Source organism: Calonectris borealis, chromosome 29, assembly GCF_964195595.1.
Source record: "Calonectris borealis chromosome 29, bCalBor7.hap1.2, whole genome shotgun sequence".
Classification (NCBI taxonomy): domain Eukaryota; kingdom Metazoa; phylum Chordata; class Aves; order Procellariiformes; family Procellariidae; genus Calonectris; species Calonectris borealis.
This window is the reverse complement of record NC_134340.1, coordinates 1,826,280-1,851,213: the sequence shown is the minus strand read 5'-3', so window position 1 is coordinate 1,851,213 and position 24,934 is coordinate 1,826,280. Positions and strand designations below refer to the sequence as shown.

General features: G+C 60.5%; 3 protein-coding genes across 4 annotated transcripts; all 3 read right to left on the bottom strand.

Moving 5' to 3' along the window:
* Window positions 1-12,695: 12,695 nt before the first annotated feature.
* On the bottom strand, window positions 12,696-17,439 carry LOC142094086 (ras-related protein Rab-11A-like). The gene is made up of 5 exons (XM_075175925.1): window positions 17,400-17,439; window positions 13,546-13,741; window positions 13,277-13,470; window positions 13,110-13,190; window positions 12,696-12,882 (listed from the first exon to the last, which is right to left on the bottom strand). Exons 1-5 carry the CDS (start codon window positions 17,437-17,439, stop codon window positions 12,743-12,745), a joined length of 651 nt encoding a protein of 216 aa, XP_075032026.1. The 3' UTR covers window positions 12,696-12,742.
* Window positions 17,440-18,168: 729 nt separating this feature from the next.
* Window positions 18,169-21,785, bottom strand: RAB25 (RAB25, member RAS oncogene family). Its single transcript, XM_075176101.1, has 5 exons — window positions 21,647-21,785; window positions 20,340-20,535; window positions 20,012-20,205; window positions 19,770-19,850; window positions 18,169-18,966 (listed from the first exon to the last, which is right to left on the bottom strand). Exons 1-5 carry the CDS (start codon window positions 21,684-21,686, stop codon window positions 18,836-18,838), a joined length of 642 nt encoding a protein of 213 aa, XP_075032202.1. The 5' UTR covers window positions 21,687-21,785; the 3' UTR covers window positions 18,169-18,835.
* A 659-nt stretch (window positions 21,786-22,444) lies between these two features.
* LAMTOR2 (late endosomal/lysosomal adaptor, MAPK and MTOR activator 2) lies at window positions 22,445-24,446 on the bottom strand. 2 transcript variants are annotated; one of them, XM_075176098.1, is made up of 4 exons: window positions 24,294-24,446; window positions 23,156-23,318; window positions 22,933-23,022; window positions 22,445-22,666 (listed from the first exon to the last, which is right to left on the bottom strand). In XM_075176098.1, exons 1-4 carry the CDS (start codon window positions 24,359-24,361, stop codon window positions 22,610-22,612), a joined length of 378 nt encoding a protein of 125 aa, XP_075032199.1. In that variant the 5' UTR covers window positions 24,362-24,446; the 3' UTR covers window positions 22,445-22,609. The 2 variants fall into 2 exon arrangements, with proteins under 2 accessions (XP_075032199.1, XP_075032198.1); XM_075176097.1 differs by lacking the exon at window positions 22,933-23,022 and having other exon boundaries at window positions 24,294-24,440.
* Between the last annotated feature and the right edge of the window lie 488 nt (window positions 24,447-24,934).

Genomic DNA, 24,934 nt, shown 5'->3' with positions numbered 1-24,934 from the left:
CACCGGAGGAGAGGCTGAGCTTGCCACTCTCGGGGCAGGCTGCTCCGGCGCTCTGCGTTGATAAAGATCCACTTTCGATCTTCAGATATCGGGTGGAGGGGCGTGAAATGATGTGCCTCCACCATTTTGCATCAACGGTAAAATATTACGTAGGGGCAAGAGGTAGATGGAGGGGTGGACGACGTTCCTAGGCTCTGTAGTGGATGCTGATGTTTTGGAAAAAGAAAAAAAAAAAAAATGCTGTGCTAAAGGGACACTGTCAGGTCGAATTTGTACTCACCTCCTCCCCAAAGCTTTAAGAAATCTCCGGCCGCTTGGTTCTCCCGGTCCTGTGGCGTGCACAGCCGGGACCGGGTCGGGATGTGAGCGCTTCCCCGGGGAAAGCGCCGCGTTTTGGACCCGCCGGTGTGGGTGCCGTGTGGGAGCCGTGGGGTGACGGAGGGCTGGGGGTGCTGGCCAGCCCTGCTCCGGCCAAATTCCCAAAGCCCCCACGGCCCGGTGCTGTCCCAGGGCACAGACGTGAAAGCCATCCCCCCGTGGAAGCGTGGCCTCGGCAAAGGCTTCAGAGCCCCGGCCAGCTCTGGCCACGTCCTTTCTAAAACTGGCCCAGTTCTCGTTCAAAATCTGGCTTCGGTTTGGTCCCAGTAAAAGAAGGGGAAGGGAGAGGGGGAACATTTCTGTTCTCGGGGCAGTATCCTCTCCCCTCCCCATTAGCACCACCACCTCCATCATGTCCCGTCCCCCCACCCCAGGGTTGTATTTTAACCGTTCATTGTGCAAAATTCTCCCGCTGATGTCGAGAGAGTGGTTGGGACAAGAGCTGGGTTGCGGGGGCGGGCGGGGGCGGGCGGGGGGGGGGATCCAACCACCCTTCGAAGGGGCGTTCGGAAATGTTCGTGTTGGTAATGGGATTTAGCTGGAAACTGCAACGGCAAATGCTTCCCTGGCCGAGTCCCCCGGGGCCGATATGTTAGTTGAGTTGACTAGTCGTTCTTGGCTGAGTGAAGTCTGTTCGTGGTAATGTGAGCAAGTTTTTGATCAATGTCTTTATTTGATGCCAGGTTGTGAAGAGGTGGGTGGGAGCGGGGAGGGGGGAAGGAGACACCCGTGTCGGGGACCTGGGGTGGGGGGGACCTGTTCTAGCACTGACCCTAGGGAGTGGGGAGGGGGGAAGGTAAGGGGGGCTCTTGTCTGCTCCTTTTATCTCCTCCCTTACCTTAACAAACGAAAACGATGTAAAAGCCTCCTGCATGCTGAAAAATGTTAGAGAAAAAAAAAAAAAACCTTTCTTTTTGAAAAAAAAAAAAAGGAAAAAAAAAAAAAAAGGAATAATGACCCAAACAAACGTCCATGCTTGCTGATCGGAACCGGAGGGGGGCTGTCCGTCTGTCCAGGCAGCGGCATGTCTGCCCCTCTCTGCAGACGAGGTTCCTACTCAAGTCTCCAAGTTGGCCTTTAATAAAATCTTCAGTTCCAATAACCTTTATATATATATATATACATATATATATACATATACATATATATTAAAAGAAAGCTTGATGTAGCAGTTCTAGTTTAAAATGAATAGAAGTATTTCGGCCCCTGTTTTATTTTGATTTCTCCTTTTCCCCTGCTTTCCCCCGTACCCTCACCAACTCCATATTTTGATGTAGCAACTTTGGAAGAAAGAAAAAACAGGCGCTGTAAACGCACCGAGAGCTACCTCTGGCCCGAGAGGGGGCTGCACGGGGGGCTCGGGCAGTGCGGGAGAGCGGCGGCCCCCGCCGCTCCCCGGCCCGTCGGGGCACCCAGAGAGGAGCAGTCCTGGGCCCTGCCTGTTAGCATCCTAGGGGAGCCCGGTTGCGGGGCTTAAAACAACAAATTTGCGTAACTTTTTTTTTTTTTTTTTTCTCTCTTTTTAAATATATGTATATATATAAAAATCTTAAAAAAAAAAAATAAAAACAAAAAACAAGAAAAATGCCCATGACCTTAACTATTTGCTCTGACTTGTATCTTCCTTGATAGGTGACTAAAAATGGCTTGTTGGTCTAATTCACCAGCAATAACTAAAGACAGACCCCTCCTCCCTGCCCCCTGCCCTTCTCTGCAGCAAGCTCCGAGCAGGGTTCCCCGCGCACGGCTCCGCTCTCCTCCTTCCCTCCCGCCCTGCGGGGATGCCTTTGCTGACCGACCTTGCGGTGTAAACCTCGCTAGCTTCAACTGCCCTAAGCATCCCCCCCAGGACTCGGGGGGATAACCCATTCGGGGTGCGGAATTGATACGGGGCACCCTACTTGCGCCCGGGGGGAGGGAGGGAGGGACGTGGTGCTGGGACCCGGCACACGAAGCCGGGTCTCGCTGAGCCGCCCGGCTCTCCCTCCCTCTGGTTTCGGAGCAGCAAAACCCTTGCAGGGAGCCTGGTCCTCAAGACCCCCCCATCCTGCAAATCAGACGGGGGGCTTAACTTTACGGCTAGCGAGCGGCCCACCAAAACCAGGCCGGCTCCTGGCAGCGGTAAAGCGAAGCCTCCGTGCTTGCAGGATGGGACCGGTGCTGGTTTCCCCTCCGCGGTGCTGGTTTCCCCTCCGTGGTGCTGGTTTCCCCTCCGCGGTGCTGGTTTCCCCTCCGTGGTGCTGGTTTCCCCTCCGTGGCGCTGGTTTCCCCTCCGCGCTGCTGGCCGGGCAGGGGAGCGGGTTGTTCCCGAGTCTTTCCATCTGCCGGTGGGGATGGTGGAGCCGGGGTGGGGACCCGGCTGAGGACCCGACTGTCACTTGCCATGCCCGGATGAATGCCGGTGGCAGCCTCCCCTGGGCACTCATCCTGCCGCAGGGCTGAGCTGCGTCGGGGCGCTTTTGCGAGGCAGGTGACGCAGCCTCCGAGGGCGTGAGCGGTGGGACGGAGGGCAGGTCCCCAAAAACCCAGGGGGCTCGGAGCGTAATTGCGTTGAAAGGTGCTGAGCTGTTAGCAGGAGGCTTCTAGGTCCAGGCAGGATCAGACCCGGGGGGGGATGGAGCGGACCTAGCAAACGGGGCTGACTGGGTGCCAGACGCCCCGGTTCAGCGCGCCGCTGGGATTTACGCATGTGCTTTGCCAAACTGCAGCCGACTTCGGCACTTGCTGAAATCAAGGAGCGGGGGCTCCGGTGCTTTGCTGAATTTGGGACTCATCCTGCAAACTTTCCTTGTGGACGTGACCTCCCGGGCAGAGCCGAGACGGCGTCAGGGCTGTGGGAGCAGGGGCTCCCCGGTCCTGGCACAGCGGGGAGATGTGACCAGGGAGCGGACGGGTGGCAGCGGGGTGCTCGGCGGGGGAGTTTTGGGGTGATGCCTGCATGGCTCAGCCCCCCAAAACCTGCTGCGTCTTCGGTCGGTGTTTGCAAGCTGCCGCGGCGGGGACAGGGACTCCTGGAGAAGGGACGATGCGGGGGAGAGGGTGACAAAACGTAACAAAGGGAAACGGAGGGATAAAGTAATATCATGCTGTGATGTCATCCTCATCGACATAAATTATATAGAGAATAGTATGTATTATAATACATAACAAAAGAAAAAAAAAGAACCAAAATTGGATTTATATTTAATGAGGAGATACTATAAAAATATCTTGTCCTAGCTCCCATTTGCAAAAGTATTTTTCAGCTGGAGGGATATCTATTATTTTTTTCTCTTTTCTTTCTTTCTTAAAAAAAATAATCTCCATACATACAAAGGCTCAGACTGTTAATATTGTGAACCTCTTAAATCAAAATGCTCCAACCTGTTTATTTGGTATTTGAAGGGTTTATTTTGATGCATTTACTGGTGTTTTTTAAAGAGAGAGAGAGGAGGGAAAAAAAGACTAAGATTTTAAAATTAGAACATTTCTTTATAATTTAATATTCTATTTTAATAAATGCATTTATTACATGTAAATGTAGCAAGGAACTGGGCTAATAAAAATACTTTTTATTAGGTAATTTATTATAAGAAAAAAGGATATTTTATTTTATGATAAAGTGATCCTTAAAAGTTTAGAAGGTTTAGAATATATGTAGGTTAAAAAATACATTTGTATCCAGAGTATTGCTTAAAAAGTGTTTTTAATATATGTTTCCTTTTTTGTGTGTGCGTGTGTGTATGTAAAAGGTGATAGTTATGGTGCAGATAGCCCTTTCCAGAAATAAGAAATTAACACAGTTGGATGTATTTAAAAAAAAAAAAAAGAAGAAAAAAGGTAATTAAAAACCAGAGAAGTAGAAGAGAAAAACCACTATGAATCAAAGCCCGAGCGGTCGTTTCGAAGCCCCCGTCCTGTGGTTGCTCTGTCTAGCGAATCCCTTTGCAAGGGGTCGAGGTCTGAGCACGCCGAAACGTCTTTGCGGGATCAGGCCCTGGCTGCAGAAACCCTCCGGGCTGGGGCTCGGGGGGGGGTCTTTCGGCAGCATCGCCCAGCGCCAGCCCCCGGCGAGCCCCGGCCCCGCCGCAGCAAAGCACTTCAGCGCATCCCTGGCACCCACGGGCTCCCCGGGGGTCCGGCTCCGACCCGCCGCCCGGGGCAGGCGCTGGGTGATGAAGGTTTGCTCTCGCTGTGGTTTCGGGGAGGGGGCGGCGGCAGGGGCTTGGGGGGAGGCTGGACGCTCTCGGAAAGCAAAGCTTGCGTTACCCAACCTCTTCAGCCCTCCCGCCAGCGTTACAGCGAGCCCTATCCCGTCCCAGGGAGCCGGTGGAGAGTTTTGCCATTGATTCGGTTCGCAGCAGGGTTCCAGACAGCCCTGTATAAATCCGCTTCGTGTCGGAGGCGAGAGGATTTATGGTCCTTCCCGCAGCCTTGACAGGAGGGACCAACAGCCACCGCCAGCTCGGACCTCCCCGGGACGGGAGCGTGCTCGCAGGGCTGCTCTGCGCCGAGGGTGGTGGTTGCCGTCCGTTGCCTCCCTTTAGGCTTTGGCTCCGTTTCTTGCCGCAGCTGCGCGGGCTGCGAGGACAGGAGTATTTTGTCCCAGCGTTCAGGCCAGGCCTGAGCTTGCAAACATCCACCGTCGTCCTTTTGGACCTAAGGGCTTGTGCAGGACCGGTGCCCTGCCGAGCTTCGGGCTCGTACCTGGTGCTCTGAGCAGCCAGGGATGAGAGAGCTTGTGCAGAGCCCCTGGCCAGCTTTGACCCGTCCTAGATAGGTAAATGTTACCCTTTCTGCTCCCCCCAAGCCAGCACGGGCACGTCTCGTGCGAGACGACTAATGTAAGGACAGCCTGGGGCGAGCGGAGTGCCCCCATTTCAGCCGGTGAGGCTCTGAGCTTGCAAAGCACGTGCTTTAATCCAGGAGAGCACTTAAGCATGCGCTTAGCTTCAGCCACATCCTGAGCGTTTTGCAGGATCTCGGCCCAAGGAGCTGCTTTGCGGACGGGCAGAGCCGCCTCGACCTCCCCGTGGGCTGGGGAGCGCGGGGGGGTCCCGTACCTCCAGCACGAAGCCAGCCCTTGTCCCGCTCCCCTTCCCAAAGCAGCAGGAAGATGGGGGATGCTTCTGCTCTGTTGCCTTTCAAAGAAGCATTTTAAAATAAGATTTGTTTTTGTTTGTTTGTTTGTTTTTAACCAAAAAGGAGAAGAAAAGAAAAAAAAGAAAAGTTTGAGTTGATGGGTATTAAAAAAAAGTTAATAATAATAAACATTCAAATTTATTTCATATAATCCTAGAGTAAAGATTAAAATAAAATTAACTAGTTCAAATAGTAGATGCTATCCATATTGTTTAATCTATAGTAGATCCAAGTGATCCCAGACAGAGCAGAATGTAAAATAAACTTGTAAACAAGATCAGCTATCATTTTTAACTTCCCCAGAAATTCCATCTTTTTTTGGTACTATTTTTCTGAAGCGAACAAATAAACGAACGAAAGCCTAACAAAATAACAGACCACCGACTGGTACCTTCTGTCAATCAAAGTCCTGAAGTTATTTTTATAGAGGGGAAAAAAAAAAAAAGGGATCTAATAATATGTATTTTTTTAAAAAGATACGTTTGGGTTTTTATGTTGCTTTTTTAATAAAACTATAAAGATTTGGCTAGTCACTGAACAAAATAAGAAAGTTTTAGGCCGTTATTTTTGCCTTATTCTGACCTCCAGCCTCGGGCCGGGGGCATGAAATTTCAGAAAAAAGAAATGCTAAAAGTTGCTGTTACTTTTCTTGTGCTCTTCTTGCTTTTTGAACTTCTCCAAGCACCGAAGGTGTCGGAAGGTCCCCGTGATGGACGGGTGGGACCGTTCCTGGGTGGGAAGGCGAAGGAAAGGAAAATTGGATGAACTCCCCTCTGTAACGTGACGGACAGAGCTCGAAGGCAGCGAGGTGCTGGTGCGAAGGCGCGGGGCTCCTCTGGCACGTCCGCTGCGGGGCCGTGAATTAGGCTTTCTGCCCTCGGAGCCGGGCAGTAGACGTAGGACATTAGGGTTGGTTTGTTCCCTTTTTTTTTTTCTTTTTTTTTTTTTTTTTTTTTCCTTTTTTTGGTTATATCTCGACCCGGTGAGGAAGCATCGCACCAGGGAGACGACGTGCGCCTGGGGATGAGCTCACTTCTTTAGATTTGGCTTGTTGGGTGTTTTTTCTGTGCCGGATGCTCCCTTAAGGGAGCTATTGCTCGGCCTCAAATCATCGGGTTCGAGTGCTGGAGCTGCGGGTGAAATGTTTGCAAGAGGCTCTGCTGGCCCGGGACGTCCTTCCCGCGGCCGTGCCGGGCCACGGCATCCCTCAGCCCGCAGCGTTGCTTCCCGCCAGCCGGCCCCACGCCATCCCGCTCTCGGGAGGGTGCCATCCGTGGCGAGCGCCTGCTTTTCGGCTGCGAAAGCGCGGGAGGAGGCTGGAGGCTGTTCTCAGCTGGTGCCGCGCGTCGGGCTCTGTGGCCGGACGCCCGAGTCCTTGCAGCGCCGAGAGCGGGAGCGAACGGCTCCCCGAGCTGGCGGACCAGCGTTCAGGTGGCCGGCGGGTCCGTTCGCACGGAGGGGAGCTTTTCTGCTGACGGCAGATCCGCTTTGGGCAGTTCGGGGCAGGGGAGCGCAGCCCCTGGCACCGGCGGCGGGGCAGGATGCGCCCCGCGCACCCGGCCAGCTGGTTAAACCCTGGTCCTTACGTTTCAGAGCCAGGCCAGCACTTCTCTCCAGAGCGTTGGTGACTGCTTTTCGCTGCACCAAAATCACCGTTTACACGATAGAACTCGAAAATAAATGACCTAGCGTCAACTCCGTTATTATTAGAAAAGCAGAGCGTTGCAAAGAAAACACTCTTGAAAGGTGGTTCCCTCTGGGTGTTGCTTTTGCTCCTATCCTCTGTGTCGTGGCTCAGCCGTAGCGAACCCAGGGATGTCCTGCAGTTCAGGAGCATCCACAAGGATCCCAAAGCCTTCGAAAAACGCAGCGGCTGCCCCTCGCTCCCTCGCCCGCCGACGGCGCGCCTGCGTCTGGGGTGGGAGGAGGCAGCCGCTTACCAGCATTCATTCAGCAAAGCCATGCAATAGGTTAGGACAGGAAGCGAAGACAGTTCTCATTCGGTTTCTGCGTATAGCACTGTGAATCAGAGATCACTCCACGGGACCCTCCCCGCCACGCCGGGGAGGTTTCGGAAAGCAGGGCACGATGTCTCCCGCGCTTTCGGAGGGGTTCGTGCTTGGTGGAATCAAGCGCCCCGGTCCTTCCCTGCAAGGGACGGCGAGGCGGCCTGTTTGCTCTTTCATTTTTTGTTTTACCTCATTTTTTGGTTTTGATACTTGAAGAAGAGTCAGTGATTGACATTGTACAGTGATGCCCTGGACTGGAGAGTGGATGCACTTTATAGTAACTTGTATACTGATAGTGGGGTCCCATCCTGCCTCTGCCGAGCCCACAGCGAGGTTTCCTTGGTGTCAGCACCGGCAGGAGCGGAGCCAGGATGGGCTGGTTCTTCCAAAAACCTTTCTAGGATGTTAGGGAGCAATCTCTGTATTTTATTGTGGGTTTTCACATACTGTAGAAACTCGAAGTCACGTTCTGCTGTCAGTTGACCCGGTGAAAAATTCAGCCGTAATGGTGCTGGGCTGACTTCAGTTTTGCCCGTGCCGTGGCGGCTGGAGACGGTGGAGGTCGGGCAGCTCCTGCCTTTACCCCTGTGTAACTCCCCCGTTTCAATGGGGTTACTCTACTGGAATCTGAAGTCGCTTCAGCCCTGGCAGGCTGCGCCGTTACCGCTGGATCCGCTCCAGCATCGCTTCAGGGCTGCTAATGGAGCAAATTGAAAGTCACCCCCAGTAAAGTGACACTAATGTAAAATCTGGAGTTGTTCCACTGGTGTCTGTGCAGGGATAAAAAAATGAAGTCACCCTCCGACGGTGGCACCGGTTTACCAGGCAGCTGACGGCAGAATGTGTTTTCTGGTCTCGCGTGATGCTTTTGAAACAACTTGCAGAGAAACGGAGTGGCGAGACAGAGCAGCGCTTCGTGGCCGCAGAGATCTTCTCGGCTCCCAGGAGCTGGGACGGAGAAAGGCGGTCGCAGGCTGCTTTACTCGTCTGTGAAACGACCAGCGCTTTTTTTTTTCCCCTTTTTCCTTATGATTTCTGTTCAAGATAATCCTAAAAAAGGGGGAAAAAAAAAAAAATCAGGGGCCAGATCCTGTTTTGCAATTGGGGATTTGCTCCTGGGTTAAAAGCAGTGTTAAGCAAACATGAAAGGCAGTGGGCACAAGCGCTGACGAATCCCAAACTAACAAATCTGCTGGAGCCCTGGCCGCTGCAGAGCCCATTCGTGCTGCCGTGTCGCGGAGCGGACTCTGATCCCAGCCCCAGGTGAGCCGGGGAAATCCGCAGGGACGCCCAGAGAAGCCCCCGGGCATCCGGCTGCACGCTCGGTCGGGAGCCTTCGGGGCTGCAGAGGATTTCCTCTGGCTCTGCCCCGGTATCACAGAGATCCAGGCTGCAGCTTGCTGCTGTTGGGACTCTGGCAAAGCAGCTCCGGTGGGATTTCCTACGTAAGACGTGAGCTAAAACGAAACCCAAGCCACCGGGGACCATCAGCAGCCGATCTCGGCGATACCCCCGCAGCAGCAGCGGCTTCCAGGGGGAGCGCAGCCCTTCACCGGCCCTTCATGGCTTTTTGCTTGACCACGACCACGGTAGCTTTCTCTCGTCCTCGCTCAAAAACACTGTACAAGTTTGCGTGTATCCGCTTTCCCCCGGATCCGGGTGCTATCCCAGGGTCCTACTCCACGGTACTCCCAACCTCGCGCTGAGCCAGCCGGCCACAGAGTTGCCCGGTGTTAGCCCGGCCGTCCTGACTGTGTGGCCCTTCCATTTAAAGTCCATTCCCTATTATGTTGTGTTTGCTTTTTTTTTTTTCCCCCCCCCTCTTTTCTTTTAACGTCATAGGAAACCTGTAGTCGGGATTGTTACTATTGGAAACCGATCACATGTTCCATCCAGGTATTTTCATCTCTCCGGCGTTACGCAAAAATAAAGGCCTGAGAGAGAGATATAACCGAACATAGAAGTAGAGTTAGGCTCGTTGTCTGAGTTTTGAGGCATATAGTATAAGGGGAGAAGGAAAAAAATTAAAATAAAATAAAAAATTAAAATAATGATGTTGCACAACTTGTAGAAAACAAAGAAGGGAAAGGGTTAATGTATTAAATGTGCTAAATTACATTAAGAACTTAATTTTATTAAAGTATTATTACTTAAGAAACTTGGTGTCTGCTCTTGGTTTCTGTCTGTTCACGCTTTAGGAGGGGGTCCGGGAGTCCAAAAAAAATCAGGGGCCAGATCCTGTTTTGCAGTTGGGGTGGTTGGGAATGGAGCCCCTGGCCGGGCTGAGCTCCGGGGGCGGCGGGGCCGTAACCTCCTTCCACCACCCCTCACGGGTCTCTCACACCTTTAGCAACACTTCTCGGGGTTAATTAGAGCAAAGGAGTTTCTTTTGCAAGACTATCAGCTCCCCTGCACCCGCTGCTCTTCCCAGCCCGTGTCCTTGTGTGCAAACCTGTGCCTTGTTTCACCCTTCCCACTACTTCATTCCAGCAGAAATCACATAAAAGCTGGAAAACCTGCAACGAAACAGCTGCCAAGCCCAAAATTGTCTCCATGAGCCTAAATGAGCTCATCATCCCGTGTGTCCGTGCCAGTGCCTGGCTGGATGGCACGTCTGACGGCAGCGAGCCCCGAGGGACGCTTGGCTCAAGCCCTGTCCCTTTGCGGAGCCGGGGGCAGCATCCTTCCCCCGCGCATCCACCTTTGCCGGCGGCGGGGCTGACATCACCTCTTGGCACCGCGTTTCGGCGCGGGCAGATGGTGGTGCGGGAGGGGGTGGCGCTTGGCAGCTCTCCGGCTGGTCTGCGCATCGCCGTGCTTCTCCCGGCTGGTGCGGGCATGGGGCAGAGCCCGGCCGGGTGGGATAATAACTGTCACTCGCCTGGGGACAGCGTCCAGCCGTGGTCAGACACAAACGGGACGTGGCCAAGGATGGGTTTGGCCAAGGGTGGGTCTGGCCAAGGGTGGGTCTGGCCAAGGATGGGTTTGGCCAAGGGTGGGTTTGGCCAAGGATGGGTCTAGCCAAGGATGGGTCTGGCCAAGGATGGGTTTGGCCAAGGATGGGTTTGGCCAAGGGTGGGTTTGGCCAAGGATGGGTCTGGCCAAGGATGGGTTTGGCCAAGGCTGGGTTTGGCCAAGGGTGGGTCTGGCCAAGGATGGGTCTGGCCAAGGGTGGGTTTGGCCAAGGATGGGTTTGGCCAAGGATGGGTCTGGCCAAGGATGGGTTTGGCCAAGGCTGGGTTTGGCCAAGGGTGGGTCTGGCCAAGGATGGGTTTGGCCAAGGATGGGTCTGGCCAAGGATGGGTCTGGCCAAGGGTGGGTTTGGCCAAGGATGGGTTTGGCCAAGGGTGGGTCTGGCCAAGGGTGGGTCTGGCCAAGGGTGGGTTTGGCCAAGGATGGGTCTGGCCAAGGGTGGGTTTGGCCAAGGATGGGTTTGGCCAAGGGTGGGTCTGGCCAGCTCAGGGGTGAGGCTGCCCCTGGGACACAGCAGTGCCGTGGTGCGGGGCCATGCTGCACCGGGATGGCTCGAGCCGGGGTTAAGATGCTGCCAGGGCTGGGGTGGCTGCGCTGGCGGTTGGGAGCAACCTCAACCCAAACGGGACTGGCACCCATGCGGCGCAGCCATTTCTGCACCCGGTTCAGGCACCCCCGCGCTCCCACTGTGCCACGGCAGCAGGATCCAACCTGCCCCTCCGAGCCTGAAGTTCAAGCTTTCCCCTCCAGCCTCCCAGCAAGACACCCCCTTGCCCAGGCTACACCTTCCTCCCTGCCCCTCTTCCTCCTCGCCTCTCACGCCCTTCATCGCTTGGGGACGCTGCCCAGCACCCAAGCGGGCAGAGGCGTGGGGCGCAGCTCCTGGCCTCAGGGAAGGACCCTGGCAGAGAGAGAAAGAGCCTCCAGCAGCAACTTTATTTGGGGATTTTGCCCAAATTCCTGGTTCATCGATAAATCGCGCCCCAAGGCAAGACCTCGGCGCAGATCCTGCTGGCACGGCCAGGTGAGTTGGGGTGACCGGGGGCAGCCATGGAGAGACAGAGACACTCCCCCCAAAACCCCGTGTTGTGATGGGGGACGCGCTCCCAGCGCTGGGGTTAATGGGAAGGGACAGGCTCTCCCAGAGAGGCCACCGCAGCGCCTGCACCCTTGATTGACACCTGCCAATCACCCCCGACAGTGGCACTGGGCTCAGCCCAGTCTGTCCCAGCACCTCGGGCGATGTCTGCCCTGGGGGGTGCCCGCTGTCCCCCAGGCAGGGGAACGGGGCCACCGGCACCCCGTAGGTGCAGCAGACGCTCCATCTAGTGGCAACCGTGTCCCCAGCCCGGGCCACGCTGTCACCAGCCCCCAGCCACGAGTGGCAAAACACTCGAGTGGAGCCGGTTCGAGCCACGCAGGAGGTTCCTCGCAGCCCAGAGCCGAGGGGCCCCATGTGCTGGCACTGGCCACCACGCAGGGAGGTGTGCGGAGGGACCACATGCCCCCCCCAGCACCCCATCCCTGCCCTCGCACTCACCCCACGACCCCCTTGTCCTCTCCTCAGGGGGGGACGTGCCCCCCAGGTCCCTGCTCCAGCCCCCCCGGTGCAGCTTTTCCCTTTGCTGGGGCTGTGCCGCAGGCGCGCCCCAAGGGGCTCACAGCATGAAAAACAGGGTGCTTCCAGGCGTGAGCAGGGAGTCACCCCCCCGCACCCCACGCTGGGGTGTCCCATGCTGCCCCAGCAGCACCCAGAGGCACACCCAGCCCTTGGTGTTGAAGGGGCAGGGCTGGGTGCAACCAGTTGCGATGCTGCTCGCTTCACCAGGCAAGAGAAGGGTGCACCCAGCGTCCCCCTTCGCACCCCACCCTGCAGGGCTGCACCCAGGGGTGCTGCAGAAATGTGGCGCTAAGCAAGGGAGTCACGATGGTTGGGCTTGTTCAGTGCCACCCTGAGTCACCCGGTGACTGTGCCTTCAGGGCTAGAGGAAGCAGGGACACGAGGGGATGGCACGTCCCAAACCACGGGGAGAGAGGGGAGAGACCCTGATGCTTCCCCCCCTCTATTTGTGTAGGTCCTACATAAAACACGGGGAGAGCAGGACGCAGGCAGCATGATGGTGCACACAAGAGCAGCCGTGCAGAAGCAGCCACCAGCCCGCCCTGTGCTGGGGGGCTGCAGCGAGCAGAGGTAGAGGGTGAGAAACGTGATGCCACCGTGTGCTGGGTGGGGGGGTCAGGGTGGGGGCACCCCAGGGGGCTCAGATGTTCTGGCAGCAGGGCGCCTGCCTGCTCTCCTGCTGCGTGGGCAGCACCCGGATGGGCTCGATGGTCGTGGTGGGGCCAAACTCTGATTCCGGCTGCCCGGTGATCTGCCTCTGTGACACGATGCGGTAGATCTCTGCCAGCAGAGAGAGAAGAGAAGGGAAAAAAAAAAAATTAAGTATATATTTCAGTGGGGGACCTGCCCCCTCCCAAAACACACAGCTCAAGTGTCCACATCTCCCCACCCAGGGGAGCAGGATCCCACCCCAGAACGTACAGCCAGGGTCCCCAGCGGGGTCCTGGGAGGACACAGTGTCCGAAACCATCTCCGTCCCCCCACCTCCTTTCCTGGCTGCCCCTTACCCGAGAGGATGTTGTGGAAAGCCGTCTCCACGTTGGTGGAGTCCAGAGCAGACGTCTCGAGGAAGGACAGCCCGTTCTTCTCTGCAAGGACAGGGCGAGCTCAGGCGGGCGCCATGAGCTACGGCCGCCCGGGGATGGGACGGGACAGGGCAGGATGGGGGAGATACCTGCAAAGCTCCTGGCCTCGTCGGTGGGCACGGCCCGCAGGTGCCGCAGGTCGCTCTTGTTGCCCACCAGCATGATGACGATGTTGGCATCAGCGTGGTCCTGCAGCTCCTTCAGCCAGCGCTCGGCGTTCTCGTACGTCAGGTACTTGGCGATGTCGTAGACGAGCAGGGCTCCCACCGCCCCCCGGTAGTACCTGGGGGACAGCGAGGGGACAGGGTCACAGCAGGGTCCCAGGGGAGGGACGTAGGTAGGGAGCAAGGAAACTCACGCCGAGGTGATGGCCCGGTACCGCTCCTGCCCGGCCGTGTCCCAGATCTGAGCCTTCACGGTCTTGTTGTCCACCTGGATGCTCCTTGTGGCAAACTCCACCCCGATGGTGCTCTTGCTCTCCAGGTTGAACTCATTGCGGGTGAAGCGCGAGAGCAGGTTGCTCTTCCCCACCCCAGAGTCCCCGATGAGCACAACTGGGGGGGCACAAGCACAGCGTCAGCCCCCCCTCCCCGACACCCAGCAACGGCATTTGCATCCCGCAGCGCCGACCGCCCCAGCAAACCCCACAGCCTGGCAGGGACGGAGGATGTCCCCCATCCACCCCCACCCCAGACCCCACCTCCATTTCATCCTGGGCGAGGGGGCTGCAACTCGGGGAGCAGGACCAGCTGCCTCTAAATACCCCTCAAGAAAATTCCTGCCGTCGCCTGGAGGTTGCCAGGGGTTTCCTTCCCAGCATGGGGACGGGAAGGCGCCGTAGGCACCCACGGACATAAAACGGGCAGAAAACCAGCGACGGAGACAGCCAGGCCAGGGAGGCCAAGCAGAACTGGGTCTCCTATTTCCAGCCCAAGCTCCAACCCTGAGGGCACACAAGAGGACTTAAAGACCTGGTCTGAAAGGAAGCATCATCATCATCATTCTCCTCCTCCTCCTCCGCTGCTGCTGGTCCAGCCCGTGAGCCGGGAAGTCCCTGGGTGTGGGTTAGTTAAGTGCATTTTCTGCCTGTCCCAGTTCTGGCTGGTTCCTGTAAAACCTGGTGCAACAGGCTCTGGGGAAGCTTTATCACGCAGCTCCCCTATCAAGTTTGTTGAGTTTATGACTCAACAGCTTTTGATTTTTTATTTATTTCTTTTTAAAATTCCCCCCGCTGCTGATTCTGTTCATTCTCCAGGCGCCCTCCAATGCAGCTTCGCTTCGCCCACCCTCGTGGGACCAAGCTTGGCGGACACAGGATCAGACAACAGCGGGGCTGAAATCGCAACCATCCAGCGACCACGCTGGGGAGAACGCCGGAGCGGCAACACCAGCGAGGGACCGCCGGGTACGCCGCACCGCTGCGCTCGTCACCGGGGCTGCAAAGCACCCTGCAGGATTTGCAGCAAGACACATCTACATCATTCAAGGCTCAGAGGCCACCAAGGATGTTGCTCCGTGGCCTGGATAACCCCTTCCCCGTCAGCTCCAGCTCACAGGGACTTGGCTCCCTTGCACGGGCTGGGATGCAAAACCTCCAACCCCCTTGCCAAACCCCTCCTTGCAGGGCAGCCAGCAAACAGCGTTGCTCCACGAAGCCCAACAGCACGCGGAGCAGCTCCCCCGTCATCACCGAGGGCAGCTGGAAGGCACCGGAGCCTTGCTGGCCATCGCCGTGGCAGGGCGGCCGGCAACAGAGGGAAGCGGGGCTCCTCCATGCAGCGCTGAAAGCTGCTGTGCTCTGCCTGGAAGCCTGGGACAACCCTGACAGTCTGGGCTACCCTGGCCAAACCGGTAGGAAAATGCAGGCCAGTGATGAGCCAGGTTCGTTAACGCTTACTGAGCCTCGTCGCTTTGATCTGGGCTTGGTGTTTAATCAACGGGAAGTTGCTGCTTCCCCCGGCTCAACCGCCGCATCCCCTATCCCGGCAGGGCCGTGCTCCGGCTGCCTCCGGCCCCAAGCACCTCCGTGGCCCGGGGACAGGAGGGGAGCGCAGCTGGTCCTGCTGCCAGGAGACAGCACTGAGTACAGCCAGGGGAAACTGAGGCACGAGCGTGCCGTGCTGCGTTACCCCCGCAGCCGGTTTAAAAAAAAAAAAAAAAAGTATCGGTATGGGAAAACCTTAGGAACGCAGGCTGGGGGAGGGAGGAAGGAGCAGAGCCAGCCCGTCTTGGGCACACGCTGACCTTGCACAGACCCCCACGGCCACGGCACGCTCCTCGCGCTCCTGCGGGTTTTGCACCACTCCGGGGATGCAGGGAGGGGGTTGGATGGGGCAGGGATCCAGCAGCGTCCGGGGCACCTCGATGCGGGGGGGGGGGGTACGTGCTCAGCCCCATCCCCCTGAGCTTGAAGGGCAAGAGGGACTCGAGCAGCGTCTTCCACCCCACGCGCAAAAGCGTTTGACGCTCTCAGTCCTTGCTGCCTCTGAACACGCAGCGTGAGCCGTTTGGAGCAGAGGGCACGCGTCCCGTGAGCACCGGCGAAACATCCTCGACAGATCACGTCCCACCCCAGAGGTGGGGGTGGAAACAGCCTGGAGCTCCACGCAGGGGCCCCGAGGCAGGGTCCGAGGAGCGGCCATGCCCAGGGCCATTTCCCATCTCTCCCGAGCCCCTCCAGCAGCATCGAGGGCCTTCCCGTGAGCACAGCTGGAATTTGCAACGTGCTTTGCAACAGAAGGCAGCTGAATGGAAATCGGGATAACGCTGCTTCGAGCGGTGACCGTCTCCCATTTCGCAGGGGGAGAAGCTGGTCCCAGCAGAGCCATCTACGCCCGGCTCCGCGCCCCTAAACACTGCATCTCCCTTGGACTTTGCTCCGATCAGGAGGGATGAGCAGACCTTGCACTCAAAACTGAATTCTCTTATTTTTTAAGGACTCTAGAGATCACCACGAGACCCAGGAGGGGAATGCAGGGACGGGCACCACAGGAGGACAACGTGCCGGGGCCATCTCAGAGCCGTGCTGCTGGCACAACGCTGGGCGAGAAGCAAAGGACACAGCAGCCGGAGGAGCTCCTGCCCAGGAGCCTCGCTCCAAGGCACAACCCAGCTCCAGCTGCATCAGAGTTTCCCCCTCGCCAGGTCCCAGAATAACTCCAGAAAGAAGGATTTTCCTGGGCAGGGGCCAGGGGAGGTGTGCGAGGAGCCAGGGGCTACCATCATGTTGGTGGCTGGAATTACTCGGGGCCCTTTCGGGCAGGGCTGGACGGGGAGGCTGACTCAGGGCCGGCCGCCGGGTGATCTCACTCCCCGGCTTTTATTGCTCGGGAGGTTGTGACGTTGCCAAGCTTGTCCCCTCGCTTCCCCCAGCGCCTGCTCCAGCCACGGCATGGCGGCCCGGTGCAAGGGGAGAGCGGCTATCGGCGGGGAAACCCGGCGTGCGCAGGGGATGGAGGCTCAGATGAGGATGCTGGGCTCCTACAGCCGGGAAAACCAACGTTACGCCTCCGAGGGCCCAGCCCCGTCCCCCCCCTCGCACACCGGAGAGGTCACCCCGTGTGTGACCGGGAAGGACAACCCCGCAGCCCTGGATCCCTTCCCTTAATTGCAGCCAGGCGAGCAGCACAGCTTTTCCTCTTGGGATTGCTCGCCCAGCCCCCAGAACTGCTCCTCCCGCCCCAGCCACGCAGAGGGGAGCCCCCAAACCCGCTCAGAGGGGCTCAGGGGCCGGCACAGCACCCGCAGCGCCGCAGGGACCAGCTTTCCCCACCGCCCCTGCCTCCCCCAGGGACCAGCGCCCTGCCACCCCTCCCCTGGGTGCTGCACCCAGCTGAGGGCTCCAGACACCTCCCGCAGCAGTAACGAGCTGCTTTAATTAACACTAGGGCCACAACAGCCACCCGCACCCAGCAGCCGCAGACCACCTCTATGCAAACCCTCGCACCACGGCAGCGTTTCAGCCCCCACCCTGAAGCCCCAGCACCACCGATACCCACCGCCCCTCTGCCCAGCAGAGGGGAGCACCCCAACAAGGCCACCCCCCAGGTCCCCAGCGCTGGGAGCCGTGCGTTATATCCCAGTACAAGCCAAAGCCCCGGCTTCCAGCTCCATCCCAAGGGAGACAGCACCACCGGCAGCAGGCTGAGACCGAGCACAGCTCATTGCAGGCATGGCCAGAGCAGCCCAGGCAGGGCAGGGCAGGGCACCCACCTTTGAAGAGGTAGTCGTACTCATCGTCCTTGCCCCGCATCTCGCCCAGCACCACAGCCCCACTCCCACTGGGCAAACTGGGATTTCCGGGACTTATCCAGCCCTGGCAGGGGCTGTCCCCTGCGCACCCATTGGTGGTCACAGCCCTTCCTCCTCCGCACCCATTGGTGGCCGGGGCTGCCCGTCACCGCCCAGGTGTGCTCACCTGGGCCAGGTAAGGGTGGGGGAGGGGGCAGGTATGCGGCTGTTCCCACGGGCGAGGGCTCCGCTCCCTGCTCCGCACCGCCGTGCCTTCCCGAGGGCTCTGGGGTGCACTGCATCGGGGCGTCCTCACGCAAAGCGCTGCACGGCAAAGGCCACCGCCGCGTGCACGTGTGCCACCGACGGGGACGGTCACGGCCACTCTTTCCGTGCGGAACCAAGGACACGAAATGGGAGCTGGGCTGAGCACGGCGCAAAGGGAAAGCGAGTGCCCGGACCTAGAGGAAGACATGGAAAATCCCCTTCCATTTCCGAGGGGTTTGGGATAACTGGCTGAGGCCGAGTCACTGATAAACTGCCAGCCGTCCCCTATAAGCCATCGAGAGCGCGGGGACGTGGACTGGGAAAGGCCGTGTGGGGAGGGGGCGCAGGGGGGACCATGGCATCGGGCTGGGCTGCTTGGGTGGCCACGATCTCCAGCGTGTCGTGGAGGTGGGGACCAGGGGATGGGACCACAAACACGCAGGAATTCCAGCTCAGCAAACCCTGCATTTCGCAAGTCCTTTAATGGTTGCGTCACCGTTGCGCTGGACACGGAGCTGCTCCCAGGCCCCTTGGCACCAGGCTCAGCACCGAACCTTGTCCTGCCGTGCAGGGAGGGACCTTCGCTAGGTCCTGCCGTCACGCTTGTCCCGTGCCTGGGATGGGGACAGAGCTGTGCCAGGGACAGAGCACTGCCGCTTCTCTCCTTAGGGCTTGGGATGACCCCAGAGCAGCCCCAGGTGGGGACGGAGACCTGTGGGGACAGCCACATCCCCAGCGCGTGGCACAGGGTGGCCCCACGGGAACAACCCCAGGGCCAGACGCAATCGGAGCGGCTCCCATCGCTGGCACCATCCTGGCTCCCTCCCCAGCAGTGCTTCGGGGGCATCTCGGTCCTCTGCACCGCGGGTCCGTGCGTGACGGTGGTGATGCTAATCAGGGCCGGTAAAAACGAAGCAGACAGAGCAGAGCTCCCGGCACTGGTGCTTCTCACTGTTTATGGCAGAATTTGGCCACTGTCTGGGCTGCTGGTCCCCACTGCACCAGGACGGGGGTGGCACTGCAGGCTGGGTGACACCAGCCTGTGCCGGTGGCCAGATGAGTCCGCGTGGAGGCAGACCCAGCTCTACGCCACTGGCGTGTCCCGGGGCTGCGGGGGTCCCCGGGGGGCTTCCCGGGGGTGCCCGGCCAGCTCAGAGGGCCACGCAGCACGGGCGCTTCTCCGTCTGCGCCGGGGCCGCGCTCTCCGGGCTCTCGCTGGCAAGCGACACCGTGTTGCTTTGGCTGCTCCTCTGCTTCTGCTTCTGCACTTTGTGGAAGATCTCTGCAAAACCAAGAGGTGCCGGGGGGGGGAGTGTCTGTGTGTCAGCCAAGGGCCCCCCGGGGAAGCAGGGACAGTTTCGAGCCTGCAGCCCCCGTTGCTCGCCTGCTGGCCCGCTGCTCGGCACGGCGGTGGCTCTCCTTCCCCTTTATGCAGCAGAGGGGAGGAATTGAGGGGTGACAAGGGAGCAGCTCCCCCCAAGCCGGATCCCGGCGGTGCCTGGGGAACACCCTGCACTTAGGCAATTTCCTCTTGCCCAACCTGGGATTAGTGCTTCACCCCGTGCTTGGGCTGGCAGCTCGCCGGGCCAGGCTGGCTCGGCACTATACGGCACGGCACGGCACGGCACGGCACGGCACGGCGCGGCACACCTCACCGCGCTCCTGCCCTGATGCTGCTGGCTGCCATTCCTGGAGAGGTGCTCCTGGCCGAGCATCACCCCTCTCCATCCCCGTCCCCCCAGGTCCCCACGGCCGGTTCAGCAGGGTGCTGGAGACGTTGAGTCAGGAGCCCAGGAAGGGGCAGCGGGGATTACAGGGGGAGAAGGAGCCCCCCGGGGCTTCGGGGATGCCCGGGGGCCATGAGAACAAAGCCACGGGTGCGGAGAGCGAAACGCCCAGCACAAACGGCCAGAAACCAAACCAGCCAGAAAGACAACTCCGAAACCAGCCCCAAAGTGCTCACGCGGAGCAGGGCAGAGGAGAGACGCGCTGCGCATCCTCTGCCCAGCCCCGCGTCCCCGGTAAGGGACCCCGCGATGCCCCAGTCCCCGGGACCCCGCCGCACCACGGTGCCAGTACACGTACCCTTCAGGATGGTCTCGAACGCCTGCTCGACGTTGGTGGAGTCCAGCGCCGAGGTCTCGACAAAGAGCAGCCCGTTGTTGTCTGCAAGGAGAGGAATCCCCCGAGATGACGCAGACCCCGGCGAAGGCACGGCTCCATTTTGGAGCCCCTTTAGAGATGTTCGGGTGCCCGCATTGCTGCGGGTCCCTGCTACCAGGGAGGTTCCCAAGCCCCCAGCCCCGTGGCAGGGTGCCAGCCTGTACCTGCAAACATTTTCGCCTCCTCCATGGGCACCTCCCGAGCCTGCGCGAGGTCGGTTTTATTCCCCACCAGCATGACGACGATACTGGCCTCGGCGTGGTCGTACAGCTCCTTCAGCCAGCGGTCCACCACATTGTACGTCTGGTGCTTGGTGATGTCAAAGACGACCAGGGCACCCACAGCCCCCCGATAATACCTAGGGGAGAACCCCACCATCACCCAGAGGTGCTCTGGACACCCCCCACAGCATCCTCACCCGTGGGGCTCAGTTCTGAGGGCATCACCACCCAGGTACCAGGGGAGCCCTGATTTCAAGCATCCCATCCTTACGCAGAGGTGATGGCGCGGTACCGCTCCAGCCCGGCCGTGTCCCAGATCTGAGCCTTCACCACGGCGTCACCCACCAGGATGGTGCGGGTGGAGAACTCCACGCCGATGGTGGTGCGGCTGTCGTGGTTGAACTCGTTACGGGTGAAGCGGGAGAGCAGGTTGGTTTTGCCCACCCCAGATTCCCCGATCAGGACGACTGCGGAAGGAAGGGAGAAAGCGCCCTGGAGCTGTCGAGGAGGGGAGAGGGCTGCTCCAAGACACTTCACAGTAATTCCCATAACCCTTTCTGACCTGAGCCAGACCAGCCAGCAGCTCGTTGCCTTGGCAGCGTGGCAGCCGGATCGCCCCAGCCGCCGGCACAGGGTGCACGGGCACAGGGTGCACGGGTGCACAGGGTGCACGGGCATCCCCCGTTGCCTGATGACCCCAGACCTGGGCACAGAGGCTGGGCAGGGACGGGGGTGTAACACCCGGCGCGGTCACTCCTTCAGCAAACGGGGGTCCCGTCCCTGCGTCATGAGCTCTCAGCCCCTCGAGCGCGGCTGAGCCACCTCAGCTGAGCCCACCCATGCTCCCCGTCTGCTGGTGTGGCCCCAGCGCTGTTTTGGGGGGTCACAGCTACCAGGCTCTGGGTAGGGCGAGGATGCTGGCAAGCCCTGGGTCACCCCGCTGCGGTGGGCACCCAGGACGGGCGGCACACCGGAGCCCATCCATCTCCTACGCTTGCCTCCACCGAGGTCCAGCGGGGTCCGACCGGTAGCGCCCGGCAGAGACGCAGGACGCCGGGGTCCCGTGCCTGCCGAGCTCAAGCCGGGGGGCGTGAGGCTGTGTCCCTGTTTCTCCAGCCCAGGTTTGACCCCCGTGTCCTTGCGTGTGCCACCACCCAGGTCACCGCAGCAGGACGACTTTTAAATGCCCGCCGCTCTCGAGGGTTAATGGGTTCGCACGGCATTTATGTCTCGCACGCTCAGCCCCGGCCGTCTCAGCCCCCACCGCGTACCAGCAATTCGCCCGGCGTCCCACGCGTGCAGCCTTGGGGTGGGCATGGGTCTCCCCGTGCCTCCGTGGACCCCGGCGCCGTTCGCCAGCCCTGACCCGGGGACGCAGCCGAGGCCGGTGCCTGCTCCCCGAACCCCCGACCCTTCGCAGCTCCCGGCACACATCAGAGCTGCGGGGATGGCCAACAACATCCCAGTTCGGGACCCGGCAGCCCTGGGGGGAAGACACCTCAATTCCCTCCCCGCAGCCCCTGGCTTCCCGCTTCATCCTTTTTGGGGAGGGGGCTTCGCGCCGAGCCCAGGACTCACCCTTGAAGACAAAGTTATAATCCTCCTCGGCGCTGCCCATGTCGCCCCGGCTGCCGCCCACCCTCGCCGCCGCTGGGTTTCCTCCTTCCCGCTGCAAAGCCTCGAGCGGGGCGCGCCGGGCTGCGAGGGAGGAGGTGGAGGGGACAAAGTTCCTCTCTGTTGGGGAGCGAGCGGGGAGCGAGCGGGGTCCAGGGGAGCGAGCGGGGTCCGGGGGAGCGAGCGGGGTCCGGGGGAGCGACGTCGAGGCCGGCGGGGTTGGCGGCGCAGCGCGGCCGGTTGACTCAAGGGGTGGGTCTGGGTGTCGCAGCGCAGGTTGGGCAGGTAGTGTCACCCCTGGGACCGTCACGGGGCGGCCGGAGGAGGAGCCGGGGCCTGATCCCGGCTGCCGAGGCCGGCGCAGGCTGCGGCGCCGGGCAGGCTGGGGCAGCGTGGGCAGCCGGACCTGGAGCAGAGCCCCCAGCTCAGCCCGGCTCCAACCGGGCGCGAACGCGTTTCCTCGTCTCTGCTGCCATCATGTGAAAGCCGGGGAAACTGGGGAAGGGAAGGAGCCCCCGCCACCCCCCGCTACCCCAATGCAGGGGTGCAGGGGGGCCCGGCGCTGCTGTACCCACCCCCCCTTGACACCAGCCCCCCCCTTGTTTTTCCCCAGGGCCGTGGCCCATCGCCGAGCTACGGGCGGCCCCGAAGCCCAGCCCGGGGCACCCCCAGCCCGGCCGGGCGTGCGTCACCCCCCCAGCTCCTCCTTTTATTCACAAAGAGACACAAAAGGACACAAGCATCAGACACGCTTTTATTTCCCCCCCCCCCCCCCCCTTTTTTTTTGCTCTCCCGCAACTTATTTTTAAAGGCCACACCAAAGCAGGACCGAGCTCCGGGATGCCCGTGGGGCCGCTCACCCCCCACCCGCGCCCGTGACGGTGTCGAAGCAAACGGCGGCACCTCCGAGCCCCTCCGCTCCCGCGCTCAGGATGCGGCCACCTGCGTGAGCGGCTCCTCCAGGTACTGGACCAGCGCCTGCGCCTGCGAGCAGAGAGCGGCGTCAGCGCTGCCGAGGGGGATTTTGCACCGTCCGCGTGCTTATTTTAATTTACGTTTCATTTTAGAGCCTTAAAAAGGTGCGGTGCGGCGCCTGGGTTCGCACCGGGGGAAGAGGAGGAAAGGAGGAAAGAGGCGTCCCAGGCACAGCAGCTTCCTCCGCCATCCTCATCCTCCTCAACAGCTCTTTCCCACCCCACCGCGGGGACGCAGCCCTGCGGCCCCCCCGGCCCCCTCCCCGCCGGCGTTACCTTGGCCTTCAGCATCCCAAATCCAACCGTCTCTTTCGCGTACATGCAGAGCAGCAGGTTTGCCACCCGCGTGATGGCCACTCGCCCCTCCTGCCCAGGGAGAAACAGCACCCGTCGCACCCCCGGCTTGGGAGGGACCGCCGGTAGGGTCCCAGGGGACCCCCAGGGCCATGGCCGTGCCGGGGTCCCCAGGGAGGGCAGGACAGCCCCCCGCCCCACGTACCATGCAGTCCATGAGGATGAACTTGAGGTTGTCCTCATTGAACGCCTGGTGCCCGTTCTTGTCGTAGGCCACCCAGATGTTGCTGGCGATGGCCGCGGTGACCCTGGCATCAGTGTCCCCGTAGCCCGAGTAGGCGAGCAAGGACCCCTCGTTGTTCAGGAGCCTGGGAATGAGATGGGGGGGCCGAATTGGTGTCTCTAAACCCAAAGCAACTCCCCCCCAGCCCAGTCCCCTGCCCAAGGGGATTTTGGCAGCGGGTGAGGGGCTTCAAAGCCAGGAAGCTCTGGGGTGTCCCCAGTCCCGAGCAGGGCAGCGTGGGTCTGCGGTGGCTGTGCCTGCGACCTGCTGCAGACTGGGCATGAGCCTGGCAGGCAAGCACCATGCACCACGCACTGTGCATGCCCCTGGCACCGTGCATGGCCCCAGGAGCATGCACTGTGCATAGCCCAGCACTGTGCACAGTCCCAGCACCATGCATGCCCCTGGCACCGTGCGAGCCCCTTCACCATGCACTGTGCACGCTCCTGGCACCATGCATGGCCCCAGCACCATGCACTGTGCATAGCCCAGCACCGTGCATGGCCCCAGCACCATGCAGGCCCCAGCACCATGCACCGTGCACAGGCCCAGCACCGTGCATGCCCCTGGCACTGTGCACAGCCCTGGCACCATGCACCGTGCACGCTCCTGGCACCATGCATGGCCCCAGCACCATGCACCGTGCATAGCCCAGCACCGTGCATGGCCCCAGCACCATGCAGGCCCCAGCACCATGCACGGCCCCAGCACCACGCACGGCCCCAGCACCATGCACCGTGCACAGCCCCAGCACCGTGCATGCCCCTGGCACTGTGCACAGCCCCGGCACCATGCACTGTGCACGCTCCTGGCACCATGCATGGCCCCAGCACCACGCACGGCCCCAGCACCATGCACCGTGCACAGCCCCAGCACCATGCATGCCCCTTACAGGGCCTCTTGCCCCCCCGGGGGGGGCATTTCCAGGGCAGGGGGAAGAAAGCATTTTCCTGCCGGAGCATTACCCCGCGCCGAGCGGGAGCGTGTCACCGGCCCTGCAGCCCCCGGCGCGCGGGCAGGGGAAGCCGCCCCTCGCCCCCGGCCCCCAACCCCTACTCACAGGGTGCTCTGGACCCCGCCGGTGTTGGCCTGGCTCAGCACCTGCGTCAGGGCTTTGGGGCGCAGCATGGCCGCGGCCGCCCCGCTCCTCGCCCTGCGATGGCGGGGAAGGATGGAGCAGGCCTCCTCCGTCAGCGGGGGCCATGCTCAGCCCAGAGCACGCTGGGACTTGTAGTCCCTGTCCCGGGGACGCCATGCGTCCTGCTGCGGGTGGCCTGTCACCCAGGGCCACCCCGGGGTGCTGCCCCAGCACCCAGCTCAGGGTGCGGCGGGGTCCGGCCGCCCGAGGGGTGCAAGGTGAAGGAAAGCCTGGCCAGGGGGGAGTGCTGGGATCGGCCGGACACCCCCAAACTCTACCCAAGCGCGGCCGCTGGCACCCGGCTCTGTGCTCCCCGGTCTGGGTCAGTCCCGGCACAAAGGCCATGGCATGGCAGCAGGAGGCTCGTCCCCCACAACGAGCCCAAATGAGGGGGGGTCCAGCCCCTGCTGGGGTGCCCGGCAAAAATGGACCCGTTGGAGCGGCTTTAGCAAAGGGAGGGGGTACGGACGGTGGCCCTGGGTAAGGGAGGGGGTGCAGGATGGATCCAGTTAATGGGGGGGGTGCGGGGTGGATCCAGTTAATGGGGGGGGTGCGGGGTGGAT